Raw genomic sequence first — 26,808 nt, 5'->3', positions numbered from 1 at the left:
GGGTGGCAAAGATGGGTATGGGTTTAAATTTATATTCCCCCTGCACTCAAAGGTATAGATATTTGATTGAAGACTTAGGATGTGATTGCTACAGAGGGAAGGGAACACAATTGAACAGGACCAATTGTTATAGGTCTTCCTGGTCTAATAGAACAGTGAGATGCCAGCTATTAGAGAAGCTAATTCTGAACTTGTGTTTCCTTTTGACACTGTAATGCAACAATAAGAATTTAATATCTCCTTATTCATGCATGTGATGCCATTTTAAATGAATAACTATTTGAACTTCTGTTGATTACTACAATGCAAAACTGCTGCAAGTGAAAATCTTGCCTGATTTCCTAAGATCTAGGTGTCTTAATTAATTCAAAATATATTGAGAGATTTAAGTGAAAATAAAGGACAGTGCTGAAGGTCCTTAGTGAATAAACAGTGACAAATATCAAATTAAAATTCCCTTTGAAGCAGATGTACTTGAATGCACGGTTTGAAGGAAGAGGAAGAGGCATTTGAATGTGGTGGCTAGGTGATAATACATTTGGTTCTGCTGTATCTGTCTCAATTTGCACTTCTTCTCTTCCTCTATCCATATCAACAACCAACAGGTTTGTGGCAATAAAGGTCAATATTTTTTTAAAAAAACCAAAATATATTGAAGTAACTTGACTGTTGCTTAGTGTCAATGTTTATCTTTCCATGACTAGAGCTCTGTTCTGCAGAAAAGAGACCACTGGATACACTATAGAAAACATACGTGCCTCTTTCTGTGTAAACTGAGCTGCTGTTAAACCTGGAGTTGAACCTCATATCATATTAGTTTGCAGATACAGCCTTTTGAGTGGCCTTTCACAACATTACATGGCAAATGCTTAATAATAAAACTCTTGATAATGAATCAGCCAGAAAGAATACAAGTAATTTTTCAGATTGTTGACAAACTCATTTTCTTCATCTCTTAAGTATAATTTGACAAGGAATAAGTTAAGGGACTTTGAAAAATTGTATATTATAATAGGTTGAGCTTTTTTAATTAAAGAGATATTCCTGTAAATGTGTTTTTTCAGCATTCCCTGCTGGATAATACATGCTAGCAAAGAGAGTGAATTGTAAGTATATAGGTAAAGGTAATGAATAGGCTTGCAGAAACAAAATTGGAGATGTCTTTTGTGATCTCCCCAAGAATTGGATTTACCTTCTGGAATATGTTGTAATTTTTGGTCTGCAGAGTTTGTGTACCACCAGAAAACACTGACAGCAAAGGCTTTGCATTTTCCTATAGGTGTCTTACCTTTCTGGATACTGTTTTAGGAACCTCCCTTTTATTTTTCCTACTATTGCCTCACTTTAAATGAGAATTTCCAGAGTGAAAAATTCCTCCCATTTTAAGTGAAAAATCTCTGATTTTAAAGATGTCTCCATAGTAACAAACAGGTTTTTTTTCCGCCCCACCCTTTCCATCTTTCTCCAGGAAGTGATTCTGTATTGTGTGAAAGACAAGGTCTGTGATGTAAATCACTGTGACAAGTCTGGCTGTTATATTGTAAAGCGACTTTAGTCATGTTTATTCTTTTAGTAATTTTCTTTGCTGGCTTGAACTGAGGATGTACACAGAATACTGTGCAGAGCCATATTTAGGAATATGGACATGGAAACGGTCTAGTTAAAACGTCACTGGAGACTATTAAGTGGAACTGCTTGTGTGTCTGTTGATCTTATTTCACTTTCTTATCTTTGAATCACTATTTTAAATACATTTTTGTTTGCATTACATATGTTTTGAAAATGAAGAAAGAATGGATATTTTTTAAAACATAAATAAACCTGACTTATTAAATGCTAAATACTACATTTGTTGTGCTCCATTTAGCTCATTCTAAAATGACCTCTCTAGAGCCTCTATCAGAATGAGTATTTATTAACACAAAAACATATATTAGGAAATAATTATTTGTTATTTACTGATTTGACACAGGCATGTACTCTATATGATAAGTATTTTATAGCTTTTGGATTGTGAAAATTCTGATGAAAATATAAATGGGTCAGAAAGATATAATAATTATAATTTCTAAGCAAGCTTTTAACGTTTTGTTCCGGGCTCCTATTTTCATATTCAGACTAGTCATGCGCTATCAATCACATTTTTGAAATTCAGCAGACAAGGTTGAAATCTCTATGAATTAAGTAAATCATAATTAAATAGTGTGTTTAATTAATTAATCATAAAAGTCTATATTGTTATGTTTTGTGGTGAATGATGTTGGATAAAATCCACTGGGAACTTGATAAAGTTCAATGGTGAGAAGCTGTATGCAGAATGGGTGCTGTCTTTCAGGAACTATTGTGCAGATTAAATGAATGATTTTAAACAAGGAAAAATCTGACAAATTTCTCTTTTACACATATTTATTATTACATTTGTTTATTAATATAGGCAAATATATTGTATATTGATTAATGCCAACTAGTTCTAAGACTTATACCACAATACTAATGAAGAAGACAAATAACAGCTCCCAAAAGAAACCAGCATGGCTGCATAAAGAACTCTCTGACAAATTGAAAGACAAAGAAGTTAAGTATAACAAGTAGAAATGGAGGGGACATAACTAAGGCAGAATATCAGCAAATAGCCCGAGCCTGTAAAGATGAAGTAAGGAAAGCTGAAGCTCACAATGAAGAAAGGCTTGCCACAAAAGTAAAAAATAACAAAAAAAAGCTTCTTCCAACATGTTAAAAACAAGAAAAAGGTTAAGGAAACAATTGGTCCATTGCTGGGAGAAAGTGGCAAGAAGGTGACAAGCAACAGGGAGAAAGCAGAACTATTTAACTCATTTTTTGCATCTGTCTTTACACAAAGGGATAAAACAGTCCAACCTACCAAAAACAGCACCACAAAAATCAGATTAGGAGTAAAAATTGAATAGGGAAGAAAATGGTAAGTGAGCACCTGTCTACCCTAGATGAGTTCAAATCACCAGGACTGGACGGATTACACCCCAGGGTCCTGAAGGAACTAGCAGATGAGATCTCAGAACCACTGAACTATATCTTTCAGAGATCCTGGAGCACCGGGGAACTACCAGAGGACTGGAAAAGAGCTAATGTGGTTCCCATCTTCAAAAAAGGAAAAAAAAATAGATCCAGGAAACTATAGACTTATCATCCTGACCTCAATACCAGGAAAGATTCTGGAAAAGATAACCAAGCAACAAATTAATGAATACCTAGAAGTAAACAAAGTAATAGCCAAAAGCCAACATAGGTTTGTCAAAAAGAGCTCATGCCAGACTAATCTTATTGCATTCTTTGACAAAGTGACAAAATTAGTGGACCAGAGGAATGCCGTCGATATAGTTTACTTGGACTTCAGTAAGGCATTTGATAAGGTAGACCATAACCTACTACTAGATAAAGTAGAAGAATGTGGGTTGGACAGCACCACCACAGGATGGATTTGTAACTGGCTGACCAACCGCACTCATTGTGTAGTCCTCAATGGAACTGCATCTACATGGAGGGAAGTATGCAGTGGATTACCCCAAGGCTCTGTTTTAGGCCCAGTACTCTTCAACATCTTCATCAATAATTTGGATGAGGGAATAAATGGGGAACTCATCAGATTTGCAGATGACACCAAGCTGGCAGGAATAGCCAACACTCCAGAAGACAGGCTTAAGATACAGAAGGATCTTGACAAACTTGAACATTGGGCACTATCTAATAAAATGAAATTCAATGGTGAAAAGAGTAAGGTTCTACATTTATGCAAGAAAAACGAAATGTAAAACGTAGAGTATAGGTGGTACCTTGCTCAATGGTAGTAACTATGAGAGGGATCTTGGAGTCCTAGTGGACAACCATTTAAATATGAGCCAGCAGTGTGCAGCAGCTGCCAAAAAAGCCAAGACAGTTCTAGGCTACATAAACAGGGATAGAATCAAGATCATGTGAAGTACCACTTTATAATGCCTTGGTAAGGCCACACTTGGAATACTGCATTCAGTTTTGGTCACCACGATGTAGAAAAGATGTGGAGACTCTAGAAAGAGTGCAGAGAAGAGCAACAAAGATGATTAGCGGACTGGAGACTAAAACATATGAAGAACAGTTGCAGGAACTGGGTATGTCTAGTTTAATGAAAAGAAGAACATGATAGCAGTGTTCCAATATCTCAGGGGTTGCCACAAAGAAGAGGGAATCAAACTATACTGCTCAAAAAAATAAAGGGAACACTTAAACAACACAATGTAACTCCAAGTCAATCACAGTTTTATGAAATCAAACTGTTCACTTAGGTAGCAACACTGATTGACAATCAATTTCACATGCTGTTGTGCACATGGAGGTGGAAAGCATAGGCAGTTAGCAAGACATCCTCAATAAAGGAGTGGATCTGCAAGTGGTGACCACAGACAACTTCTCAGTTCCTATGCTTTCTGGCTGATGGTTTGGTCATGTTTGAATGCTGGTGGTGCTTTCACTCTAGTGGTAGCATGAGACAGAGTCTACAACCCACACAAGTGGCTCAGGTAGTGCAGCACATCAGGAGATGTGGAGGAAGCCGTAGGAGGGCAACAACCCAGCATCAGGACTGCTACCTCCGACTTTGTGCAAGGATGGACAGGAGGAGCACTGCCAGAGCCCTGCAAAATTACCTCCAGCGGGCCACAAATGTGCATGTGGCTGCTCAAATGGTCAGAAACAGACTCCATGAGGGTGGTATGAGCATCTGATGTCCACAAGTGGGGGTTGTGCTTACAGCCCAACACTGTGCAGGACATTTGGCATTTGCTAGAGAACACCAAGATTGGCAAATTCACCACTGGCACCCTGTGCTCTTCACAGATGAAAGCAGGTTCACACTGAGCACATGTGACAGATGTGACAGGGTCTGGAGATGCTATGGAGAGCGTTCTGCTGCCTGCAACATCCTCTAGCATGACCAGTTTGGCAGTGGGTCAGTAATGGTATGGGGTGGCATTTCTTTAGGGGGCCACACAACCCTCCATGTGCTTGCCAGAGGTAGCCTGACTGTCATTAGGTACCAAGATGAGATCCTCAGACCACTTTTGAGACCATATGCTGGTGCAGTTGCCCCTGGGTTCCTCCTAATGAAAGACAATGCTAGACCTCATGTGGCTGGAGTGTGTCAGCAGTTCCTGCAAGACGAAGGCATTGATGTTATGAACTGGCCCGCCCCTTCCCCAGACCTGAATCCAATTGAGCACATCTGGGACCTCATGTCTCGCTCCATCCACCAACGCTTCGTTGCACCACAGACTGTCCAGGAGTTGGGGGATGCTTTAGTCCAGGTGTGGGAGGAGATCCCTCAGGAGACCATCCGCCACCTCATCAGGAGTATGCCCAGGCGTTGTAGGGAGGTCATACAGGCACCCGGAGGCCACGCACACCACTGAGCCTCATTGTCTCAAGTCAATAATAAAATAATAAGGAAATTCCAATAGATAGAGTGGTTTACATGTTATTTCACAGTGGATTTCCATTTGGTTCTAGCAGGCACAGAGGAATGGTGATGCATCTTGCGAATACAGTAGAAGCAAGGGGGGGGGGAGATAAAAAAATGATGGTTCCCTGCCTTATTACTTTTGATACGTGGCACAAAACTGAAATACAGAAAATTTTGCATGTTATTGATTAACATATGATGCAATGAAAGAGGTTTGCATAAATAGAAGTAAAACTAAATATACTCTTAAAAGTCTGAAGAGATTTCTGCCCCAAAGAAAATTTCCACTATATATCTATATCTATGTATGTATTTCTGTCTGTCCGTCTGTCTTTCTTTCTTTCTAAAACCTGCATCCACATTGTTTCCTCTGTTAAAGTGAAAAACAATTTTTCCTTGTAAATTAATTTACCCCACTATCCTTCTACATTTATTTGTATGGTAACTGTTGTGAAATTGTTAAATATCTTGAGCACCAGTTTTGTTTGAGATATCTCAGTCAGTCTTCCTTCTGGGCTAATAACTGGCTTTCTTTTTCAACCATTTGACTTTCGCTGAGATGAGAACTGTGTAATAGCTTCCTTCTTTCCTTTGTAACTTGCTAATAGTCCAATCAGAGAAGTATTCCCAGAATGTTAAAAGTAAATGATTTGCATATTTTCACCACAACAAACAATTTGCTGTTTTCTTCTTTTTCAGGAAGTGGTTCTATATTGTTTGGAAAACAAAATCTGTGATGCAAATCATCGTGACAATGCTGGTTATTGTGCCCTACATGAAGCCTGTGCCAGAGGTTGGCTGAGCATTGTGCGACATCTCCTAGAATATGGAGCAGACGTCAACTGCAGTGCGCAGGATGGAACTAGGTTAGCAATTCTAGTTAAGCTAAATCTAAATCTTCTGTGCTTCAGTATTGCATTAATATATAGTGGGATTACTGTTACACCTAAATTGTAATCTTGTTTAGAGAAATTGTATATTTCTCCCAAAAGGTTTATACTGTTTACACTAGTTGCCTTGGTCCTTGAATACTATTCAAAAGTTGATATGATAACATGGTGTCACTACTTGGTATTTTTTGGCTGCAAGTCTATATCATCAAAAGCAAAGAATCTTTTGGTGGTGGTGGTTGTTGTCATTGTTCTTGTGTGTTTACTCCTAATAACTGCCTGGACAAGCTCCTGCAGTTTTTCATGACTAGATTCAGAAGTGGTTTGCCATTGCATGCTTCCTATGGTTGAGAGAGAGAATGATTGGCACAAGGTCAGACAGCTAAGGTGGGACTACAATTCACTATTTCCAGGTTTATTACTCCCTTAAATACTAAAAAAAAAATACCAAGTTTAGGCAACACTAAAATTCAAGTTTTTACTAATCATAAGAAACAGGCAGTAAACATGCTTTCACACAGTTTTTTTAATGTTTAGATCATTCCTTTTACATTACTATTCACTAAACTTCATATTTTGTTATGCAAAGTTCATCTTTTCTAAAGCAGTTTAGTTGTGTTTATTTTTTAAAAGTTCTGTAATGATGATGGGTATATTCTTTGAGTTCTTTTTGAATGTTTTATCACTTATCACCTTATCTGGTAGTTCTAAATTAGCATGTCTGGATGCCATTGGCATTTAAAGCCGAGGTGGCGCAGTGGTTAAATGCAGCACTGCAGGCTACTTCAGCTGACTGCAGTTCTGCAGTTCGGCTGTTCAAATCTCAACGGCTCAGGGTTGACTCAGCCTTCCATCCTTCCGAGGTGGGTAAAACGAGGACCCGGATTGTTGTTGGGGGCAATATGCTGACTCTGTAAACCGCTTAGAGAGGGCTGAAAGCCCTATGAAGCAGTATATAAGTCTAACTGCTATTGCTATTGCTATTAAATAAATAGAACTTGCAAAGATTTCAGGAAAAAAACCAAAAAACCTTTTTAAAAACTTTTGAGCAGACTTTGTCACCTCATTGATTCTGTAGAGACATTTTGAATATTTGTTCCTTCCATTAGCTAAGTAAAGAAAGAAGATAATTAGAAAAGGTACACATACCTCCACATTGTGAGATCTGTTTAAACCAGTCAGACCTTTATAAAATTACTTTACTAAATAAGCCATAGAAAGTTTTGTAGCATGTGGTATAAACACAAAATCAAGGTTCAAAAAGTAAATTTTTTTCATTCATTGAACTCCTCCCCCCATTCCTTGAATTCGTAATGTGCAAAATTCCTATCATGAATTTCTTTTACTAAGTATGTTACTGTTAAATCTATGGTGATGATTTGTATGGCCAGACACTGAAGTTCATCCTGTAATAAGTGGCAGATTCTGTTGTAGTTTACCTTCATTTGCCCTTCGTAATGTACAGAGAGCAGATAGTGGATTAAAAACAGATTATACCCTTTCTGTAGGATTCTGCTATTTTTCACTGATTGTTGTGCTATCTTTCCCCCCAATCTAGACTAGTCAAATCCATGATATTATTTATACGCCACATATTCACCCAGATGTACAGACATTTTTCATATTCAAAGCTACCCTTAAAGTGTATTTGGAAGTATTAACTGGGACAAAATATATCAGTGTGGACAGTTATGGAGGCCTCTCCGGTGGCACATATGATATCACTGTCATGTGAACAGTGTAGGCTACCAGTTTGTTTCTGAGTCCAATTCAAGATGTTCAATTTTTCCAATTTTAACTTTTCAAAGCACTTTTGAATTTTTTATTTATATTGTAAGCTGCCCAGAATCACTGTATCAGTGAGATGGGCAGCATAGAAATGTAACAAATAAAACAAAACAAAGCTTGGACACAGTATAGATCGAACACAGAATCCATAGATGTTGCCACGGTAGAAGATACAGATTAAGATCCTTGAAATAGTGTGCAGTACCAAATTAGCTGAAATAGAATTATCATGATTGATGGAAGGCAATGTGTCTGAACTCTGTTTTGACAAAATTAATATTAAATGCATTTAATACAACAAAAATAATTTTTGTAATAACTTTAACAACTCCTGGTTTAACTACGGTTTCTAAAACATTTTAGCATTCTCACCTGATCTCACAGTGTTTACCTTTCTTAAGTCTTTTATAAATTTATTGGCTTTATTGGGGGAGGGGAGAAGCTATACATGGCATACATACAATGATGGTGCTAAGCATGTTTTAAACACGTTTAACTGACTATTCACTGGGTTCTAGTATTCAAAGAAACAAAGAAAAATCTCCCTATAAATTTTACTGCATATAATTTTATATATACCTCTATGAAGTCCTTTTTAATTGCTTTTTTCTAAGCTAATAAACCCAAACTTTCAAAGAAGGGAATTTGCTTTGGCCAACTGCTTATTTTTGTTTTCCTTTTCTACATTTTCTCTACCTCTTGTTGAACGAAAGTTGTGTTTTACTATTTTTTTCTTTGTTCACATTTTGTTTTGTTTTTGATGTTGCACTTCCCTCCCTTGTGATTGTAAGCCGCCCTGAGTCCCCTCAGGGAAAAGGGCGGCCTATAAATTTTAATAAATTCAAATTCAAAATTCAAATTCAAAAATTCAACTCTACAATTTCCACATAAAAATAAGTATTATACAAATTTATATTTTGATGCACACTGATCTCTTTACCCATTACTTGATTGAGGAAGGGAATCCAGAGCTCGTGTATCTTCAACAAATGCCTATCAATAATCTACCTGAAAATCTTCAGGAAATCTTGCTGATTGTAGACTGCTCTTACTATTAAAAAACCTCAAACAATTGTTCAGACTTGTAATTTGTAATCCAGATATGATACTTAAGTAAAAATAATTAACAGTGTGCACTAGACACCCCTTGCCTTAATGATATGCTTCTGTTTCTATAAATTGAGAAAGCCAATTCTAGATGGTAAGACAAAGAAGGAATTTTTGAGTATTTCAGATAATCTTATGGATTATTTGTCATCTATAATCAAAACAGAATTAGGGATCCATTTAGCATACTTTATTAATTAAATTGCTAGTAGAAATATTTTTCTCTTATTCTTGTGCTCACATTATAGGACCTTAGTTATTGGGTGTTTCTGGTAACCTTAGAGAATGGGAAGATGGCTAAAACTGAAATGGAAAGCTAGAATTATACTTTTCTGCCACATTATTTTTTTCTACCCACTTTTTGTTATGTGACTTCTCTGTATTCTGCTGTTTTTTTGGTTGAATGTTGGAGTATGCTGAAAACTACTTTTAGAGTTTTACTCCGCTGTATTCTGTTTCATGACAATATCCTAAATAGCTAATATTTATGACAGAAATTATTAGCTGGCATGGATTTCTGTGATTGGGTTTCATCTAATATATTGCAAGAAAAAAAATCACTTGAGTCATTTAAACTATCTTATCTGTTAACTAGCTTATTCATTGAAAAATAAGACAAGGACACAATACTGGATACCTGGTTTAAATGATATTTGCACAGTTTATGAAGACAACAGTAAGTTGGAAAGCATCTGAGTATGCACCATGTCTTTGCTTGACCTCTTGAGTTTAGTATAGTGTTTGCAAAAGAGATTGGGCAATGAGTACTATAGAATAAACTGGATGCCCACAGCAGCTGAGAGAGAATGCAGTTTTGTAGACTTTAGGATGAATGACGGTGCTGCCTAGAAGAGACAGCCAGAAGAGTGATGTGATTTCTGCAGGCAGGGAGCCGAGAAGAGATTAAAACTGACTCTCAGGTTCCATAATCTTAAGGATAGCTCTCACAAAGTCTTCCCCTGGAAGGAGGAAAATGAACATAGCAGAGTCTTTCAGCGTTTTTTCTATGTTTAGGTAGAGCTGGTGTATGTACCTTGTAGTATTGATGTATTCAAAACTAAACCAGGGAAATCTATGGTTTTGTTTAAATATGGGGATTTGGGCATATACAACTGGAGTTGTACATATTTGTTCTATGAGTCTTTTATTGGAAGATGCATAACTAGAATGGCTAAATGCCTTGTTTTTCCTCTATTCCTTTCAACATTGATAACAATATTAAATTTGTTTACAAGTAAGATTTCCAAGACGAACCAATTCTAAGGGACCAGGCAGCTTATAGAATTAATACCCAAAAGGTATAAAACAACAGGCAGAAATATTTGTTATTCCAGTAGAACAAAACACATACAATCAACCAATAAAACCCAACATGTAGAGAATCTATGTCCCACTTGTAGCCAATTTGGGGGAAAAGTCGTATTTAAAGTATTCTTAAAGGAAAGCAGGCTGGGCCATTTAAATCTCTGGAGACTAGTGTTCCAGAGGGCAAGCACTGCAACAGAGATGGCACGCTTTCTGGGTCCCATTAGATGACATTATTTAATGGGATTCAGAGTTTGCTGATTGTATTTGATCTTAGGGACAGGCAGAAACAATGGAGAAAGATGGTCCATTAAATAACTACCTCTTGTATTACCATGTAAGGATTTGTAAACAACAAACAAACTCTTATCTTCCACCAAGAAGTCCATTGGTAACCAGTGCAAGATTAATAATTCCAAGGACCCATATAGTCTTCCTATATAACTGAACAAGACTGCCTCAGTGATTTGATTGGACCTGTCTAGTCAAGGATCCAATTGAATTTGAATTTGAATTTCCTTTATTTGTATGCCACCCTTTTCCCTGGGGGAACTCAGGGCGGCTCACAATTCAAAAAGGGAGGGGGGGAAAGACAAACAGTATTCCAATATGGAAACAATACAACATATTAAAAGAGAGCACAACAGTCACACAATTCAGGTGGGGTTGGAATCTTAACCCCAGGCCAGCCGGCACAGCCAGATCTTCAAAGCGGCGCGGAAGGATTGGAGGGTGGTGAGGGTCCGAATCTCCACGGGGAGTTTGTTCCAGAGGGTCGGAGCAGCCACCGAGAAGGCTCTCCTCCGGGTAGTTGCCAGTTTGCACTGGCTAGTAGATGGAATTCGGAGGAGGCCTAATCGATGCGATCGTATCGGTCTAGTGGAGGTAATTGGCAGTAGGCGGTCTCTCAAATACCCAGGCCCGCTACCATGAAGGGCTTTATAGGTGATAAGTAGCACCTTGAAGCGCACCCGGAGATCAACAGGCAGCCAGTGCAGCTCGCGGAGGATAGGTGTAACGTGGGTGAAGCGAGGTGCACCCACAATCGCTCGCGCGGCCGCATTCTGGACTAGCTGAAGTCGCCGAATGCTCTTCAAGGGCAGCCCCATGTAGAGCACATTGCAGTATTCCAGCCTAGAGGTCACAAGGGCACGAGTGACTGTTGTGAGGGTCTCCCGGTTCAGGTAGGGACGCAACTGGTGTACCAGGCGAACCTGGGCAAATGCCCCCCTGGTCACAGCTGACAAATGATGTTCGAAGGTCAGCTGTGGGTCCAGGAGGACTCCCAAGTTGCGAACCCTGTCTGAGGGGCGTATAATTTGACCCCCCAGCCTGAGAGATGGAACACTTGGCCAATTCGCGGGAGGGAAACACAGCAGCCACTCGGTCTTTTCTGGTTTGAGCACAAGCTTGTTGACCCCCATCCAGTCTTTAACAGCCTCCAGACCCTGGCTCATCACATCCATCGCTTCATTGAGTTGGCACGGGGCGGACAGATACAACTGGGTATCGTCCGCATATTGGTGGTATTTTATCCCGTGCCGTCGAATGATTTCACCCAGCGGTTTCATGTAGATGTTGAAAAGTAAGGGGGACAGGACCGAACCCTGCGGCACCCCATACGTTAGGGGCCTAGGGGTCGATCTCTGCTCCCCAACTAACACCGACTGCGACCTGTCCGAGAGGTAGGAGGAGAACCACTGTAGAACAGCGCCTCCCACCCCCACCTCCTGCAGTCGTCGCAGAAGGATACCATGGTCGATGGTATCGAAAGCCGCTGAGAGGTGAAGCAGCACCAGGATGGAGGCGTGGCCTCCATCCCTGGCTCTCCAAAGATCATCGGTCAACGCGACCAAAGCGGTTTCTGTGCTGCAGCCAGGTCTGAAGCCTGACTGGAAAGGATCGAGATAACTGGCTTCCTCCAAGGACCGCTGGAGCTGAAAGGCCACCACCTTCTCAACAACCTTCCCCACAAAGGGGAGGTTGGAGACCGGACGATAGTTATTTAAAACAGCTGGATCCAAGGATGGTTTCTTCAGGAGGGGTCTCACCACCGCCGCCTTTAAAGCGGGGGGAAAGACCGCCTGGATCTAGCCTCGTGTCACCTCTCTGCTGTTGACAACCAGCCAGGAGGGGCACGGGTCCAGCACACATGTGGAGGCTCCTACAGCTCTCATCGCCTTGTCCACATCCTCAGGGGTAACAGCTTGAAACTCAACCCAGTGATGGCTTACCAGATCATCCCTTAGTGCCTCGGCTGGTTCTGCAGAATTGGAGTCCAGGTCCGCCCGGAACCGAGCAACCTTGTCTGCGAGGAACTGGACGTAATCCTCAGCCCTACCCTGCAGCGGATCGCCCGTATCCCTCCTATTTAGGAGGGAACGGGTTATCCTAAACAGGGCGGCTGGGCGCGACTCAGCAGACGCAACCAGAGAGGCAATGTATGTTCTCTTAGCCGTCCTAATTGCCCGAATGTACTCTCTGGTGCAGGTTGTTAAATTTAAAAAGATATGAGTGAATTTATCTGTCAGATGCCTAGGATATTCTTCACAATGGCCTTTTATGTATTGCTGTGGCCCATCCTTCCCCAGCAGGAAAGAGGTCACTTTAAAATGGGTATTGGTTAGCAATCTGTACATAAGAATGGTAAGAATTGAAAAATATTTATATTTTGCTGCTCTTATCGCCACAATGTAATCCTTGAAATAGACTCTTAATTATGTTGGATCAAATTCACTGTATGTTTTCCTTCAAAGACACTATAAGTATCTCCTTTGCCATTTAATGTCATCAAACCTTCTGAGATTGAAGGACTATCCAATCCAAGGGTCCCATAAAATGCTTATTCCAGTAGAAACAAGGGCCTCAGACAATCTGTCCAATAGATTTTCATAAAAAAACAAAGCAGCCTTCTTCTGAGAGGCATCAGAGACAGAGTGATGTAATGGTTTCAACCTCCAAGTGCAGTGATGGTGAACCTTTTTTGGCTCGCATGCCAAAAGCGGGGGGGAGCACAGGGGGGCATGTGCGGGCGTGCCACACCGATAATGCAATGCGCATGACCCCAGTGCTCATGCATGCATGACCAGGACTCCCCCCCCCATTTTTGGCGTGCTTTTTTTGCCCTCCCCAGGCTCCAGGGGCTTTATAGGAGCCTGGGGAGGGTGAAAACAGCCTCTCCGCCTCCCCGAAGGCCCACCAGAAGCTTCAGGAGCTTCCCTGAAGCCTCCGGAGTGCGAAAAACTGGCCCTATGGGCAAACCGGAAGTTTGGGAATGTACTTCCATTTTGCTTGGGGGCCTGTTTCTGCCCCTGGAGCCTTCAGGGATCTTCCCTGAAGGCTCCGGAGGATGAAAAATGGCCCTACGGACAAACTGGAAGTGACTTCTGATTTGTCGTGGGGTCGTTTTTTGCCCCCTGGAACCTCCAGGGAAGGCCCCTGAAGCTCCAAAGGGCTGAAAAACCGGCCCCACAAGCAAACTGGAAGTACGTACTTGAACTTCCAGTTTGCCCGTAGGGCTGGTTTTTCATGCTCCGGAGTCTTCAATGCCTCGGGTGCCCTGACAAATGGCTCTGCGTGTCACATGCCATAGGTTCGCCATCATGGTCCTAGTGTATGGGAGATGAGTGGGAGGGCAGCACCAACAAGCCAAAAAGCAATCAGAGACAAAGCTGACCATGACAAAGGAAAAAAGAGTATGTCCTTCATCTTCAGATCATGTTTGGAACTGCCTCAAGAAAAAAAATAGATATATTTGACCACCTGCATGAATTAAGTCCTCAATAATCTGAATCAGGTCTATTATTGCCATATTGGTTATAAACCTCTGTGCTACCTTTGTGCACAAGAGGGAGGGTTTCCCAGAATTGGAGTATGAAGTACTCCATTGCTAGTTCCATGATTGAATTGACCAGTTCTGGCAGTGATTGGAAGTGCAGCTGGGAAGTCAGCAAAGCAGCAAAAACTCATCTACTTCTTAGACAATAACTTCAGCTACATGGATCCAGTTAGTGGCAGAGAGGTTAAGGCTTCCTGGCCAACAACTGCCACCACTACCTCTGGTTTGGAGCTGTGACTGGTGCCAAACTTGAACCACAATTGGGCATATTTGGGAGAAAGAAACAACAATTTTGGCATACTCAGGTCTTAGTAATGTGTGCCAGATTAACTGACTCATCCATAATGAAATAATGGGTGAAAGGCCCTTCTTATATACTGGTCTGGAATGTAATAGCAACAGCCAGTGACCTCCACCACTGAGATTCTGGTGACCTAATATTAGAGGTGAATACTGAGAACTGGAAGGCAGATCAATCTCAAATAATCAACACTTTCTTATGAGTAGCCCATTCTCACAATTTCATCTTGATTTATCCATCACCACCCTGATATTAAGTGCTTGTCATGTCTCTCTTCCTCAACTCAGCTCCTTCCCAACTCCTGCCTTCTCTCAGCCTATGGGGCCACCTTATCTCAAGGGTCCCTCCCTATCTAATATTCCACTCTACAATTCTCTCTCAACAATAAACTATATCAAAGTTTACAATCCTTGGCTCTCTTTCTGCCTTAGCCCTATTTTACTGGTTACCAATTTGAATAATTAGCAACATTTTCTTTAGTATATACATATCTCTCACTTTGTGGATTAATTATGCATGTATGGTATGTGGGAGTGTAATATATACAGTAGAATGTGTATGTAAAGAAGATTAAAAAATTGCTCTGTTATATGGAGATAAATGTTTCTGAAACTATTATAGTTGGCTGCCTATTTTCCTGCATTATTACATTTATATACAGTATAGAACTGTGTTTTTCAATCTTGGCAATTTGAAGACATGTGGACTTCAACTCCCAGAATTCCCCAATCATTCTTCAAATTGCCAAGGTTGAGAAGCATTCGTTCAGAAAATATGTAGGTGATTAATACCACTGTAGCCATGCTTTGTAAGTCACTTACGCTTTCCTCTATATTCCTCTTCTCTATCAATAAATGATATTTTTACTCTTCCAGGCAATCTTTAAAAATAGGAAGTAGAAAGGGTCACTAGAGGGCTTTTATTAAAACTTATACAGTTGATGATATCATATACCTGTTAATGTCAATTTTATTAATATATTAAACTTAATCTTCCAGGGTGAATTGTACAAGTGAGTGAAAATCCTATGATTTTTTGTTTAGTTAGAATGTTAATTTAATTCAAAATATCTGCAAAAAGTCTCATTTTCAAAATATGTTTTTTTCCCCTGAGGCCATCTATGCTTTTATAAAATTTTAAGGCTGCTAAATGAAATGAAATCTGGGCATTCAATGTACAGTATAAACATACAATAAAACAGTCCCAAATGTAGCCTGACTCCATGTCATGTAGATCTTTAAAGTGAGAACCAACACCTTAAAATACACTTTAGAAGCTAATTGGAAACTAGTATAGTTGAAGTAGCTGTGGTGTTATGTGGCATACTGTGATGTGGCCAGTAGTGCACATAGTGCTGCATTTTGGACTAGCCAAAGTTTGTAAATGCTTTTCAAGTGTAGTTCCTATGTACAGTGCATTGCAGAAGTCCAATCAAGAAATACATTAGTAAATCTGAACAATGTCTTCCAATCAGGAATAGGCAAAACTGGCACACAAGATATATTTGTAAAACTGTCCTCCTAAATATAGCTGTCACCTGCTCCTTAATCAAGAGCTGTGAGTCCAGGAGAACCCCGCTCCTCCTATTGCCCACTAACTCTTCCTGAGGGAATATAATTCCATGAAGAGTTTATGATGGAAAATAACCACATATGGGTGATACTGAAATCCACAGCTATTCAGTTTTGTCAGGGTTCCTTGAAGGCAGTTTTTCGCCATCTAGACACACAGCTCCCAAGCAGTGAGAAAGCATTTTAATAGCATCTCTTGGATGGCCGGAGGCAGTGCTATACAACTGAGTATCATGATCCTTGCCAATAATCTATGGAGATTCTTAGTTATCCAGGTCATAGTTGTCCCAAAGGTGCTTTTTTTCAGGAGGCAACTGGACTTTCTTGTGTTTTCTTTGAAGATGTTCTCTTCTCATCCAAGAAGCTTCTTCAGCTCTGACTGGATGGTGGGGAATGAAAGGATTTACATTCCTTGCAGACAGCTGGTCATTTGTATTCTTTTAGACAGTCATTGAGGCCACCTGGAGGTTTATCTGTATTCTCAGGGTCACCTGAGTAGTGCAAATGGGTGTGGAGCCTTCTTGGCTTGAGGACAGGTGCAGGCTGCCGGGGATGAATCCATGGTATCTGCACCCCAAATTGAAGAGCAAATGGCTCTTGCAATCCGCAGTTACTTTGGAAAATCTATTCAAACTCCCACACCATTCGAAGGGTGTTTTTTTATTTGTGGAAACGTCTTCAGTGAAAAAACAAGAAAGTTCAGTTGCCTCCTGAAAAAAGGTCCTTTTGGATTCCTTGCCAATGGATAACTTCACCCATCAGTTTCATTTAGTTGTTTAACATGAGTAGAAAAAGAGTTGAACCCTCTGGCACCCCACACAGCAGAAATATAGTTGTCCAATGCAGCTGGGTGCAGCAATGGTATCTTGAGGGAATGGCTACTTTAGTGCAGGTGGAAGTACCTCCTCTTGCAGAGAGGCATTTTTCATCACTTGAATACAGCCATGTGTTACTTCCCTGGAGATACTAATCTTCCAGGAAAGGTATAAATTTAACACACAGGTGACACTTCTTTGGAAATGACCATATAGAACTCAAACCAGATAACTGGACAAGACTGTACCTTAATCATGTCATTTTATTTCCTTTGGTATCTCTGAAAACTAGGGGACTCTCCAGGATTTCTATAGGAATGACCTGATGCAAGATCACCAACACTTGTTCATTCCAAGCAGAGACTATATTCTCAGCTAAACAATGTACATAACTTCAGAAGCTACACCAAGTTCCCTGTGAAACCCCAGTGAGTCAATCAGTCACATGGGATGGACACACTGCATTGTCCTATGGGAAGTATACCCCAAAAAGACAGTGCCAGAAACCTCATAGCACCAGAACACTCATAGCACCCCATAGCAATCAGGAAACAGCCAGCCCTTCCCCCTTTAAGAAAACCAAGAAGCACCAGCTGAAAGAAAAATACAGAGCAACCCTGCTAACAGAGCTGACAATAGAAACATATAAGTAGAGACATTAAGATAAGGGGAATCAGGCTAAAAATAACTCACCTGGAACTCCCCTTTTCCTCTTTCCTGGCAGAATTAACCCCCAGGATAGGAAAGACAAAGCCCCAGAAACAGGATTAACCCATTAAGGCAGAAAGACAGGATCCAGGGCAATCACTTTTAACTAAGTGGCACACAAATAAACCCATCAAGCTGAGGAGCTTCAAAGGGGAATTAAGAGTAACACTTCCAAGTCTGCTTGCAACCCAGGAATGCTTGAGCTGTGTCACTACTTTCTTTGCCTTCCTGAATTAAAGGATCCCCTTTCTGACAGCTACTTCCATATCTATTTCTTTTTAGCATTGGTGACTCCTTCCCAGTTGGGAATGAACCAGGGAAAATTCTTCCAACAGTCCTCTAGAATGTTATATTTGTCCAATGGGCAGACCAACACCAGCATACATTTGTATTAGATCAGTTCTATAATTAGTTAATAGGAAATAACAAAATAGTATTAGAAAAGAAAAGATGGGTTCCACAGAGCAGATCTTATAAAAGTTAGCTCCAAGTGCAATACAGGTAGTCCTTGATTGATGATCATAATGACAATTTCTTCAGCTACCAATTGAAATTGTGATGGTGCTCTCAGGTGTGAACAAACAGACCTACATCTGCAAAATTCAAGCTAACCACTCTGCCTATAAGACAAGAATCTCTCTGGTCTGACAGCCTACCCATGGGAACAATTAGACAAGGCTTCAACTTGGGGGTGGTTTGGCCCAAGCCCTTTTGCGAATGCACAGTGACTTGAGGCTGCCTCCCCACTTGATTCCTCCTCCCTGCGAGACTGGTTGCTTCCCAACAGTGCTGAACAAGTAGTACTTATGACCAGCCTTTGTCATTCTGACCATTGCATATGTTTGTGATCTGGGTGCTTGGCAACTGGCTCACAGTATCCCATGGTCAGAGTCACTATTTGCCACCTTCCCTGCTGGCTTCCCGCCAACAAAGGTCAATCCCATAGGCAGGGAAAATTGTGTTACTCCCACCTCTTTTTCTCCCAAGGGTGCTTGCAGAACCTGGACTGCATAGTGTGGGCTTTTGCTGCAGCAGCCCTTCCTTAACCTGCTTGCACTTTCTCAGCATCACAACATCTATTCAACCTATGGTACTTGCATATATGTGGCACTGCAGCAACCCTTCCACAGCCATAAGATCTTCACTTAATGACCTGCAATTTTTCCTTAGTGGCAAAAGGGATTGCCAGGATTGCCATTTTTAAGTAATGTGGTCTTGTGACAGAGGTGGGTTTCAGCTGGTTTGGTACTGGTGCCAGAAATACAATGTGCATTTGTGTACCAGGCCCTCCCCTGGCCTGCCCCCCTCTTGCTCCCCCTGCCTGCGTCTCTCCCTCTCCCTCTTCCCTCCCTCCCTCCCTCCCTCCCTCCCTCTCTCTCTCTCTCTCACACACACACACACACACACAAACACACACACACTCACTCTGCCTGTCTATACCATGCTTACCCCACCTACCCACTTTCTTTGCCGGAGTCAGCTGTTGGAAGAAGGCCGTGCTTCCTTTTCTTTGACAAGTGCCTTGCAAAACCAGGACTTTGCAAACTGCTTCTCAAAGAGAAGGAAGGGGGAAGGGGAATGGACTTCTTCAGAAGAGCCCAGGAAGGCTGCTTTGTCTCTGCTGCTCTCCTTCCCGCACTGCAGGTGTGGCCTCGAGGGAAAGATGTCCTACCAAGGCAACATCCTTCGGATCACAGTGAGATGCCCTCAAGCATATTCTGCCAACCTTGGGCGGCTGATGCTGGTGGGTAGGAAGCTCCAAGACTCCAGCAAGAAGGGGAAGGGGCTCCTGGTGGGGAATGCAGCTTCCCTTTCAGCCTCCGAAGCCACACTCAACCCGCACAGCTCCTGGGGATACTTTCCCAGCCAGCCACCGATTTATAAACAGAAATTAGCCGTCGTCTTTTAAACTTTCCATTTCAATGAGAATTTAAGAAGTTTTAGAAAAATTCTCATTGAAATGGAAAGAAGTTGGTTAATTTCCATTTATAAAGGTCACCTGGCTGCGGTGTGCGGGCTGCTGAGCTTCCCAGCACCTGGCCAGGGTGGTGGGACTGTCTTGGAGTGTCTCCCAGCTGGGAAGGGGTGCCAGGAAAAAGTGGGGCCGCCAAAAACCCAACTCAGCCTGCAACGGGGCATGAAGGAGCGGCTGGTGGGGAGGTTGTGGGCCTGGAGGCGGGGGTCTAGGCTGCCCTGGGCACCTGCAATGGGTAGCAAACTGCTATCCGCAGCTCTTGGAGGAAAGAGGTTGGGATAGCGAGCCCCGGGCCTCATCTCTGCCTCCTTCCTCAAGAGCTGGCTTCGGGGATGGCCAGCCTCTCCCGCCACTGTGCCCTTCACTTGCCTTCCACCCAGAGCTCTGCTGGTGGGGCACCTCCCATTTCGCCTCCCGAGAGAAGCTTGGGAGAGACACGCAAATGGCTTCGAGCCTCCCAAGGAGGATGCTGGACACCAGAGGTAGTGGCAGTGGTGCCCGCTGCTGCTGCTGCTGCTCCCGGTAATGCAGGCTTCTTGGAAAGCATTAAGTTGCAGGCACACTGATTCCAGCAGCTGCATTTTGCCTTGAAACTTGCTGTCCCGACAACCCAAGAGGACATTCTCCCAGTGGCATCTCAGGCATTCCCACCCTTAGCTGGGAGGGCGTAAGGACAACTGGGCTCAGTTTGGCGCCTCCCGGCTCCCCTCAGATTATCAGGGGGGCCTCGTGCGCCTGCTCGCTCACATGGCCTGTATGCTTCTAGCGAGAATGAGAAGCATGGGGATCTTAATGTAGTAGGGCCGGGGAGGCTGGAGTGGGAGGTTCCCTGGTGCTTGCGGAGAAAATCAGCTGGAATCTTGAGTGAGAGCCGCTGGTGAGATGCAAGCAACGAAATGGGTCACCGTGGGCATAAAAAAAGTCATCGGATCACCTCCCACGGTCCGGGAACCAACGAAACAAATAAATAAAGTTGGCTTCGCTTCCTTGCATGACAAGAGAGAAAGTTGCCTGAGACGCCGCTGGGAGAATGTCCCCTTTGGGTTGCTGGGACAGCAAGTTTCAAGGCAAAATGCAGCTACTGGAATTGGTGTGCCTGCAATTTAATGCTCTCCGAGAAGCCTGCATTACTAGGAGCAGCAGCAGTGGGCACCACCGTCACCTCCCGGTGTCCAGCTTTCTTTTTGGGAAGCTTGCAGCCATTTGCATGTCTCTCCCGAGCTTCTCTTGGGAGGCAACCACCGGCAGAGTCTCTGGGTAGAAGGCAAGTGAAGGGTGCAGTGGCGGGAGAGGCTGGCTGTCCTCAAAGCCAGCTCTCGAGGAAGGAGGCAGAGATGAGGCCTGTGGCTCGCTTCCCTGCCTCCTTCCTCCAAGAGCTGCGGGCGGCAGGGGAAAACGAGGCTTCTTTGCCAGTCTCCCTGCTGGCAAAATGAATTTTTGCCAACTGGAAGTTGTTTGTGGGGGGGCAAGAGAGAGAGAGAAAGAGAAAGGGTAAGAGAGAAAGGAAGGAAGGGATAGAGAGAGAGAGAGAAAAGAGAGAGACAGATAGAAAGAGAAAGACGGAAAAAGAAAGAAAGCTGGAGAGAGAGACCCAATAAAGAAGGAAGGAAGAAAGAAAGTGGGGGAGAGAGAGACAAGAAAGAAAGAAGGAAGGAAGAAAGAAAGAGGGAGAGAGACATACAATAAAGAAAGGAAAGAAAGAAAAAGAGAACTTATGATCACAATTGTGCCCAAAATTTTGGTTGCTAAGCAAGAGCGTTGTTAAATGAGTTTCACCACATTTTACAAGTTGGCCACTCCCACATGGTCACATGACCACCAAGCTACACCTACAAAATAGGCCACACCTACAGAATAGGTTCTAAAGTTTTTTGAAACCCAACACTGTCTTGTGATATTATGCTTTATAATCGTATTATTTAACAATGGAAATTCTGGTCCCAAATACTGTCTTTAAGTGAGGAAAACCTGTAGGCATCAGTGCTGAATAAAGATTTAGTTGCTAGTCCAAGTGGATCTCATACATAAAATTGAAACAGATGCCATTTTATTTTTGGCTTTAATTAATACCAGCTCTCAGTTAAGCCCTGTGTGCACATTCTATTTTGTAGAGATTTCTAACAATATTAGGATTTGGAATTATTATGCCTTTTGACTCTAATATCAGAATTCTGATTCAGAAAAAGCAAATTAAAATAATTCTAACAAAAAATAGTTGCTTCTAGCTTCATTGTGCTCTATAAATCCATTGAGTGAAGATCTCTTTTTTATCCACAACCCTAAAGATGTGTGATATCTTTAGTCATTTAGACATATTTTAAGAAATTATTCAGCAAAACATAGCATAATTTTTTATGTATTTTATTTCTAAGGGTTTCAACCAATAATTGTTAATTTCACCTATATAGTTTTTACTTTTTTCTTGATTCATAAGCCAGAGGTTGTTAATTGTTATTGTACATTTTGAATAAAACTAAGTTTGTATAAAATAGAAAAATATTAAGGCAGCTATTTGTTTGGATTTTTGAGGTCTTAAATTTTACAAAGTAAATGATGTGAATGCTCAATATATTGTTTACACATACATAAAACCTTTGATAACAATATGCCAATACTATGGGATTTGATTTTTTGTTCAAAGTGATGTCTATTTAAACATAACTTTCTCCAAGGAGCTTGCTATTTAATAGAGTATATTAGTTTCAGTTCCTGACATTAATAATATATTTTAAAATGTGAGAAAAGCACTTTGTGCAGTAGTCTTCTTCCTCATCATGTGCTCATACTTCTTGCTTTAAATGGAGACAGAACATAACTTATTATGTTGCATGGATTTAAAACAAAAGTTTCTTTCTTCCCTTTGTAAGGCCTATCCATGATGCAGTGGAAAATGATCACCTAGAAATTGTCCGATTGCTCCTTTCTTATGGCGCTGACCCTACGCTTGCTACATACTCAGGTAGAACAATTGTGAAAATGACACACAGTGAACTAATGGAGACTTTTCTAACAGGTGTGTATTCTTTTGATTGTGCCAATGGTTGTCCATTTGCAATGTGATATTCTACAAAACATAAATTACTTTTCAGATAACAGTAAAAGTAAGGATTGTGGGTTTCTGATACTTTGTTGCTTAACTTACAACAGAAATACACAGTACTTAATACAGTATTTAAATATTGTGTATTTTTTCACAGTATGAATATTGTGAGTTAAAATGTTAGTACTTTAGTCTTGAAGATAGCTCACAGATCTCTTCATCTGTGGCTATCAACAGTGGCCAATATTATGATGTTATTTAAATTTTGGAATGGGGGGAGAGACATATGAATAACCAGTATGAAATGTACAGTCATGGACATTTCTTCAATTAGCATACTGCTTTCCTCTTTTTCATACATTTCCATTTATCTCTTTTGCAATTGGAAATACAAAAGTTATTTTTTCCCCAAACAAAATAGTCTTATTTGAGTATTAATGCAATTAACAATTAAAATGAACAAAGCAACAAATACTAAAAAAAAGCAAGAATAGCATTAATGGTGTACATACTTGAGCTGGGGGAGTTCTCATAGTTAAAACAGAAAATGTTTTATGACATTATGGAAGAAACTTTTATGATAATTTTATGCCATAAAATGTTTCCATGTGAGTCCTGGGTCCTAGATTTTGGGCACATTCTGTAAGTTAGCTTATCTGAGGTACCATGGATCAAAATGGTGTGCTACGGGGCACCTTAGCTCCTGGTGACATTTTGCCTGCCTGCCTGCCTGCCTGCCATCTCACTGTCAAACAACTCTTGAGTGTTTACCTTACAACTCATGTGTATTCTCGTACACTCCCATTCATCATCAACTAAGTTCAGGTTTGCATTGTCAATTGTACTTTCAAAGTTCAAGGCATCAAAAAAAGGTCTAGTGATGAAGATGTGAAGATCTTGGCCTGATTGTGTGAAACCAATGTATCTGTAGCAATTATAGCCTAACTTTTATAGCTCAATATCTCCACAATCAATTTGAAGCACACAAAACTGAATACTAAAAGTAGGATTTGGAGGTTGTTGAAAAGTAAATGAAAGTATAATAATTATATTTGAAAAGAAATGAGATACCTGATATTACTTTACTTAAGAGTTCTGCTGTATTCTGATAATTTATGTTAATACTGTATGCTTTAAGATAAGCATAAAACCTCTATGGGTTATATTTTATCATGCTATGATAGATTGCAAAACTTCCCAAATTTTTCAATGTTATATTGTTGTATCTCTCTAGAATATTTAACTGATCTTCAAGGTCATGATGTTGATGAGCCTGGCTTGTCCTGGGACTTCTATGGCAGCTCTGTGTGTGGTAAGAAGACATGTTTTGGGGTGGTGGTGGGGGGGCAGGGTTCTATTATTTCAAATGTGTGCATGTATATGTATGGGAGGGGGATAGAATTCACAGAAGGGAGATCAAATTTAAAAAAAAGGGAAGGGAAGAGAAAAAAGCCACTATTTGACAAAGGATCTTCAATTATTTTTTTGTTTATTTAAATAGAGCCAAAAGGTGAATCAGGATTTGATATTCTATCTAATCCACCTGGCCCAAATGATGAAGATGAAGATGGATTTAGTGATATCTTTGAATTTGAATTCTCAGATGTGCCTCTCTTGGTATGTTATAACATCCAAGTGTCTCTTTCTCAAGGGTAAGCACTATTATTGTTTATATTGGAGGGGAAGATAAATTGTTTCCCCAGTGTATGTTAATGTACAAATATCTGAGTTATTATTGACATATTCAAGATCATCTTTTTGCCTCACTGAATGCAGTGAACCTTTTGTTATTTATTATGTTAGAAATAGGTTTCATATCCTATGTGTTTTGAACATTAAAACTCCCCCATAGATTGGCTTCTTTAAAACAAGAATTGTTCATATTCAGTAAATCTATGTATGTGAATATATGCTGATATTGCAGACATATTCACAGGGAAAAACTTGTGGCTTGGTGAAGCTTATGAATCCAGACCAAGATTGGTGTGAGAGCAGGGCATGTGGAGGGGAGAAAGAAAAAATACTGTCCCATTGTGTGAACAGATGTTTGCTTGTTTAAAACTAGATTTCATTCATGAGTTTACTGGAAGAGGGAGTAGGAAGAGGATGGAAGAGTACAGAGACTAACCTATTTTTTAAATATCTTTTTCTTAAATATAAATGTATTTAAAATTATTACTAGCTGAACCATGTTGATTGAAACCTTTCAGCATCTTGTCAATATTTTACTTTTGTCTCTAGACCACGGAACTGGTTTTTGCTCTCTGATGTAGCCAAGAGGCTGAAAATGTCACCTAGGATATTTCGCTGCAGTTTCCCAAGTTTGGAAGTTATCAGTGTTACAGAAGCAGAATTTTTCAAACAGGTGTCTTTGAGTCAGCTGTTTGCTTGCCAAAAGGATCTTGAAGCTTTCAACCCAGAAGGCAAGGAACTGTTGGACTTGGTAGAATTTACTAATGAATTACAATCTTTGCTTGGAGCCTCACTTGAATGGTTGCACCCAGATGAAGAAACTGATATTTATTGGTGAATCTCCCAGCTTCTTAATGTACAGTTCTGTGTAAGATATTTCTTTATGTATATGTGTTACTGCAGTTATTTCTATAAAGAAAAGGATACTGTTAAATAAAAGAACTTTCCTCTAATACACATATATACACACAAACACACAAATTTATCAGATGGGTGGATTTTTGGAAGATTTTTTTTAAAGAGACCACTTTGTTTCTACAAATTATAAAATTGGTAAAAGGTGTATGCACGTTCCTTTTAAGTGCAGACGAATTTTGGTATAGATTTGTTTTTACATGGAACTTTTAAAAAATGGCTTTGCTTCAAACAAATAGGCATAAAGATGCCATAAAGGTGATGTGATCAATATTGGGAAAGTTTATTGGGGAAGGCACTTCATTATATTTTTGTTTTTGTTTACAAAAAATCCTACTTTGACCAGGTACACACAATTGAATACAATTCAGTAGACTGTAATATAATTTAAAACCATACACATGCACATCTACTAATTGTGTGAACTTTTATATCTTAATTTAAAGTCGTGAAATTTAGTTTTCACCTGGCAAACTGGATTGTTTTTTTATATATATATATATATATATGTATAGATACACAAACACACACATTTTATATGTGTGTGTTTAAACATTTGATCCTCTTTATTTAAAAGAAAACTTTGAACTATTTTTCTGTAAAATACTGAAAACTAACCTATGTTGAAGTTGTTTAAAACTGTACAGAAGCTAAATCTTTTTTCTGAATTGTGTGTTTATGTTTGAGATTTGTGTTTGAACTTTGTACGTAAATTCTTCTGCCTTTGTATTTATATTTTACAAAAAAAGATGCCAAAGGCAATAAAACTGTTGAAAAAGCAGTGCTGAAATAACGTTTTTGGTATGACCTTTGAGTGAACTGAGAACTCAAATGGTATCTCTTTTCCCCCCATGAATAGAATTGTGTGTATTCCTTACCCGGAAAGAAAAGAAAATTCAGTTTTCAGTCATATACAATCCCTCTTCACTGGAAATTCACACACACACACACACACACACACACACACACACACACATTGTGGGTACTCCTTTATGCCATAGGACAAGATTTGGCTGTAGATCAGTGGTGAAATTCAATTTTTTTTACTACCGGTTCTGTGGGGATGGCATGGCTTGCTGGGCGTGGCGGGGAAGGATACTGTAAAATCTCCATTCCCACCTCACTCCAGGGGAAGGATACTGCACGATCCCCATTCCCTCCCCACTCCTGGGGGAAGGATATTGCAAAATCTCAATTCCCACCCCATTCTGGGGCCAGCCAGAGGTGATATTTGCCGGTTCTGCAAACTACTCAAAATTGTAATTGTAATTGTAATTGTAAGTTTATTTATAGGCCGCCCTTTTCCCTGAGGGGATTCAGGGCAGCTTACAACTTGTGGGGAAGGGAATACAGACAGTGACATATAAAAACAGTACATAATTAAAAATAGAAA

The 26,808-nt window shown here is 40.5% G+C and overlaps 1 protein-coding gene across 6 annotated transcripts in view; it reads left to right on the top strand.

The window, feature by feature from the left end:
- The window catches only part of BCOR (BCL6 corepressor), a 121,072-nt gene extending 94,876 nt beyond the window's left edge, over nt 1-26,196 (top strand). For 5 of the 6 annotated variants that reach the window (XM_014060904.2, XM_087721778.1, XM_087721777.1 and 2 more), the window contains 5 exons: nt 6,170-6,336; nt 22,636-22,781; nt 24,043-24,120; nt 24,310-24,460; nt 25,050-26,196. In XM_014060904.2, the coding sequence (XP_013916379.2) occupies nt 6,170-6,336; nt 22,636-22,781; nt 24,043-24,120; nt 24,310-24,460; nt 25,050-25,338 (831 nt within the window). In that variant the 3' untranslated portion in view covers nt 25,339-26,196. Of the gene's footprint in view, nt 1-2,434; nt 5,238-6,169; nt 6,337-22,635; nt 22,782-24,042; nt 24,121-24,309; nt 24,461-25,049 lie in introns of those variants that run through there. The other variant, XM_087721779.1, reaches the window with a different exon arrangement.
- Nucleotides 26,197-26,808: the final 612 nt, after the last annotated feature.

The sequence above is a fragment of the Thamnophis sirtalis genome, unplaced genomic scaffold, assembly GCF_051295495.1.
Source record: "Thamnophis sirtalis isolate CommonGarterSnake01/CBP01778 unplaced genomic scaffold, rThaSir2_p1.2 scaffold_8, whole genome shotgun sequence".
NCBI classification, from domain to species: Eukaryota; Metazoa; Chordata; class Lepidosauria; order Squamata; family Natricidae; genus Thamnophis; species Thamnophis sirtalis.
The sequence above is the reverse complement of the archived record's forward strand: the minus strand, read 5'-3'. Positions and strand labels throughout refer to the sequence as shown.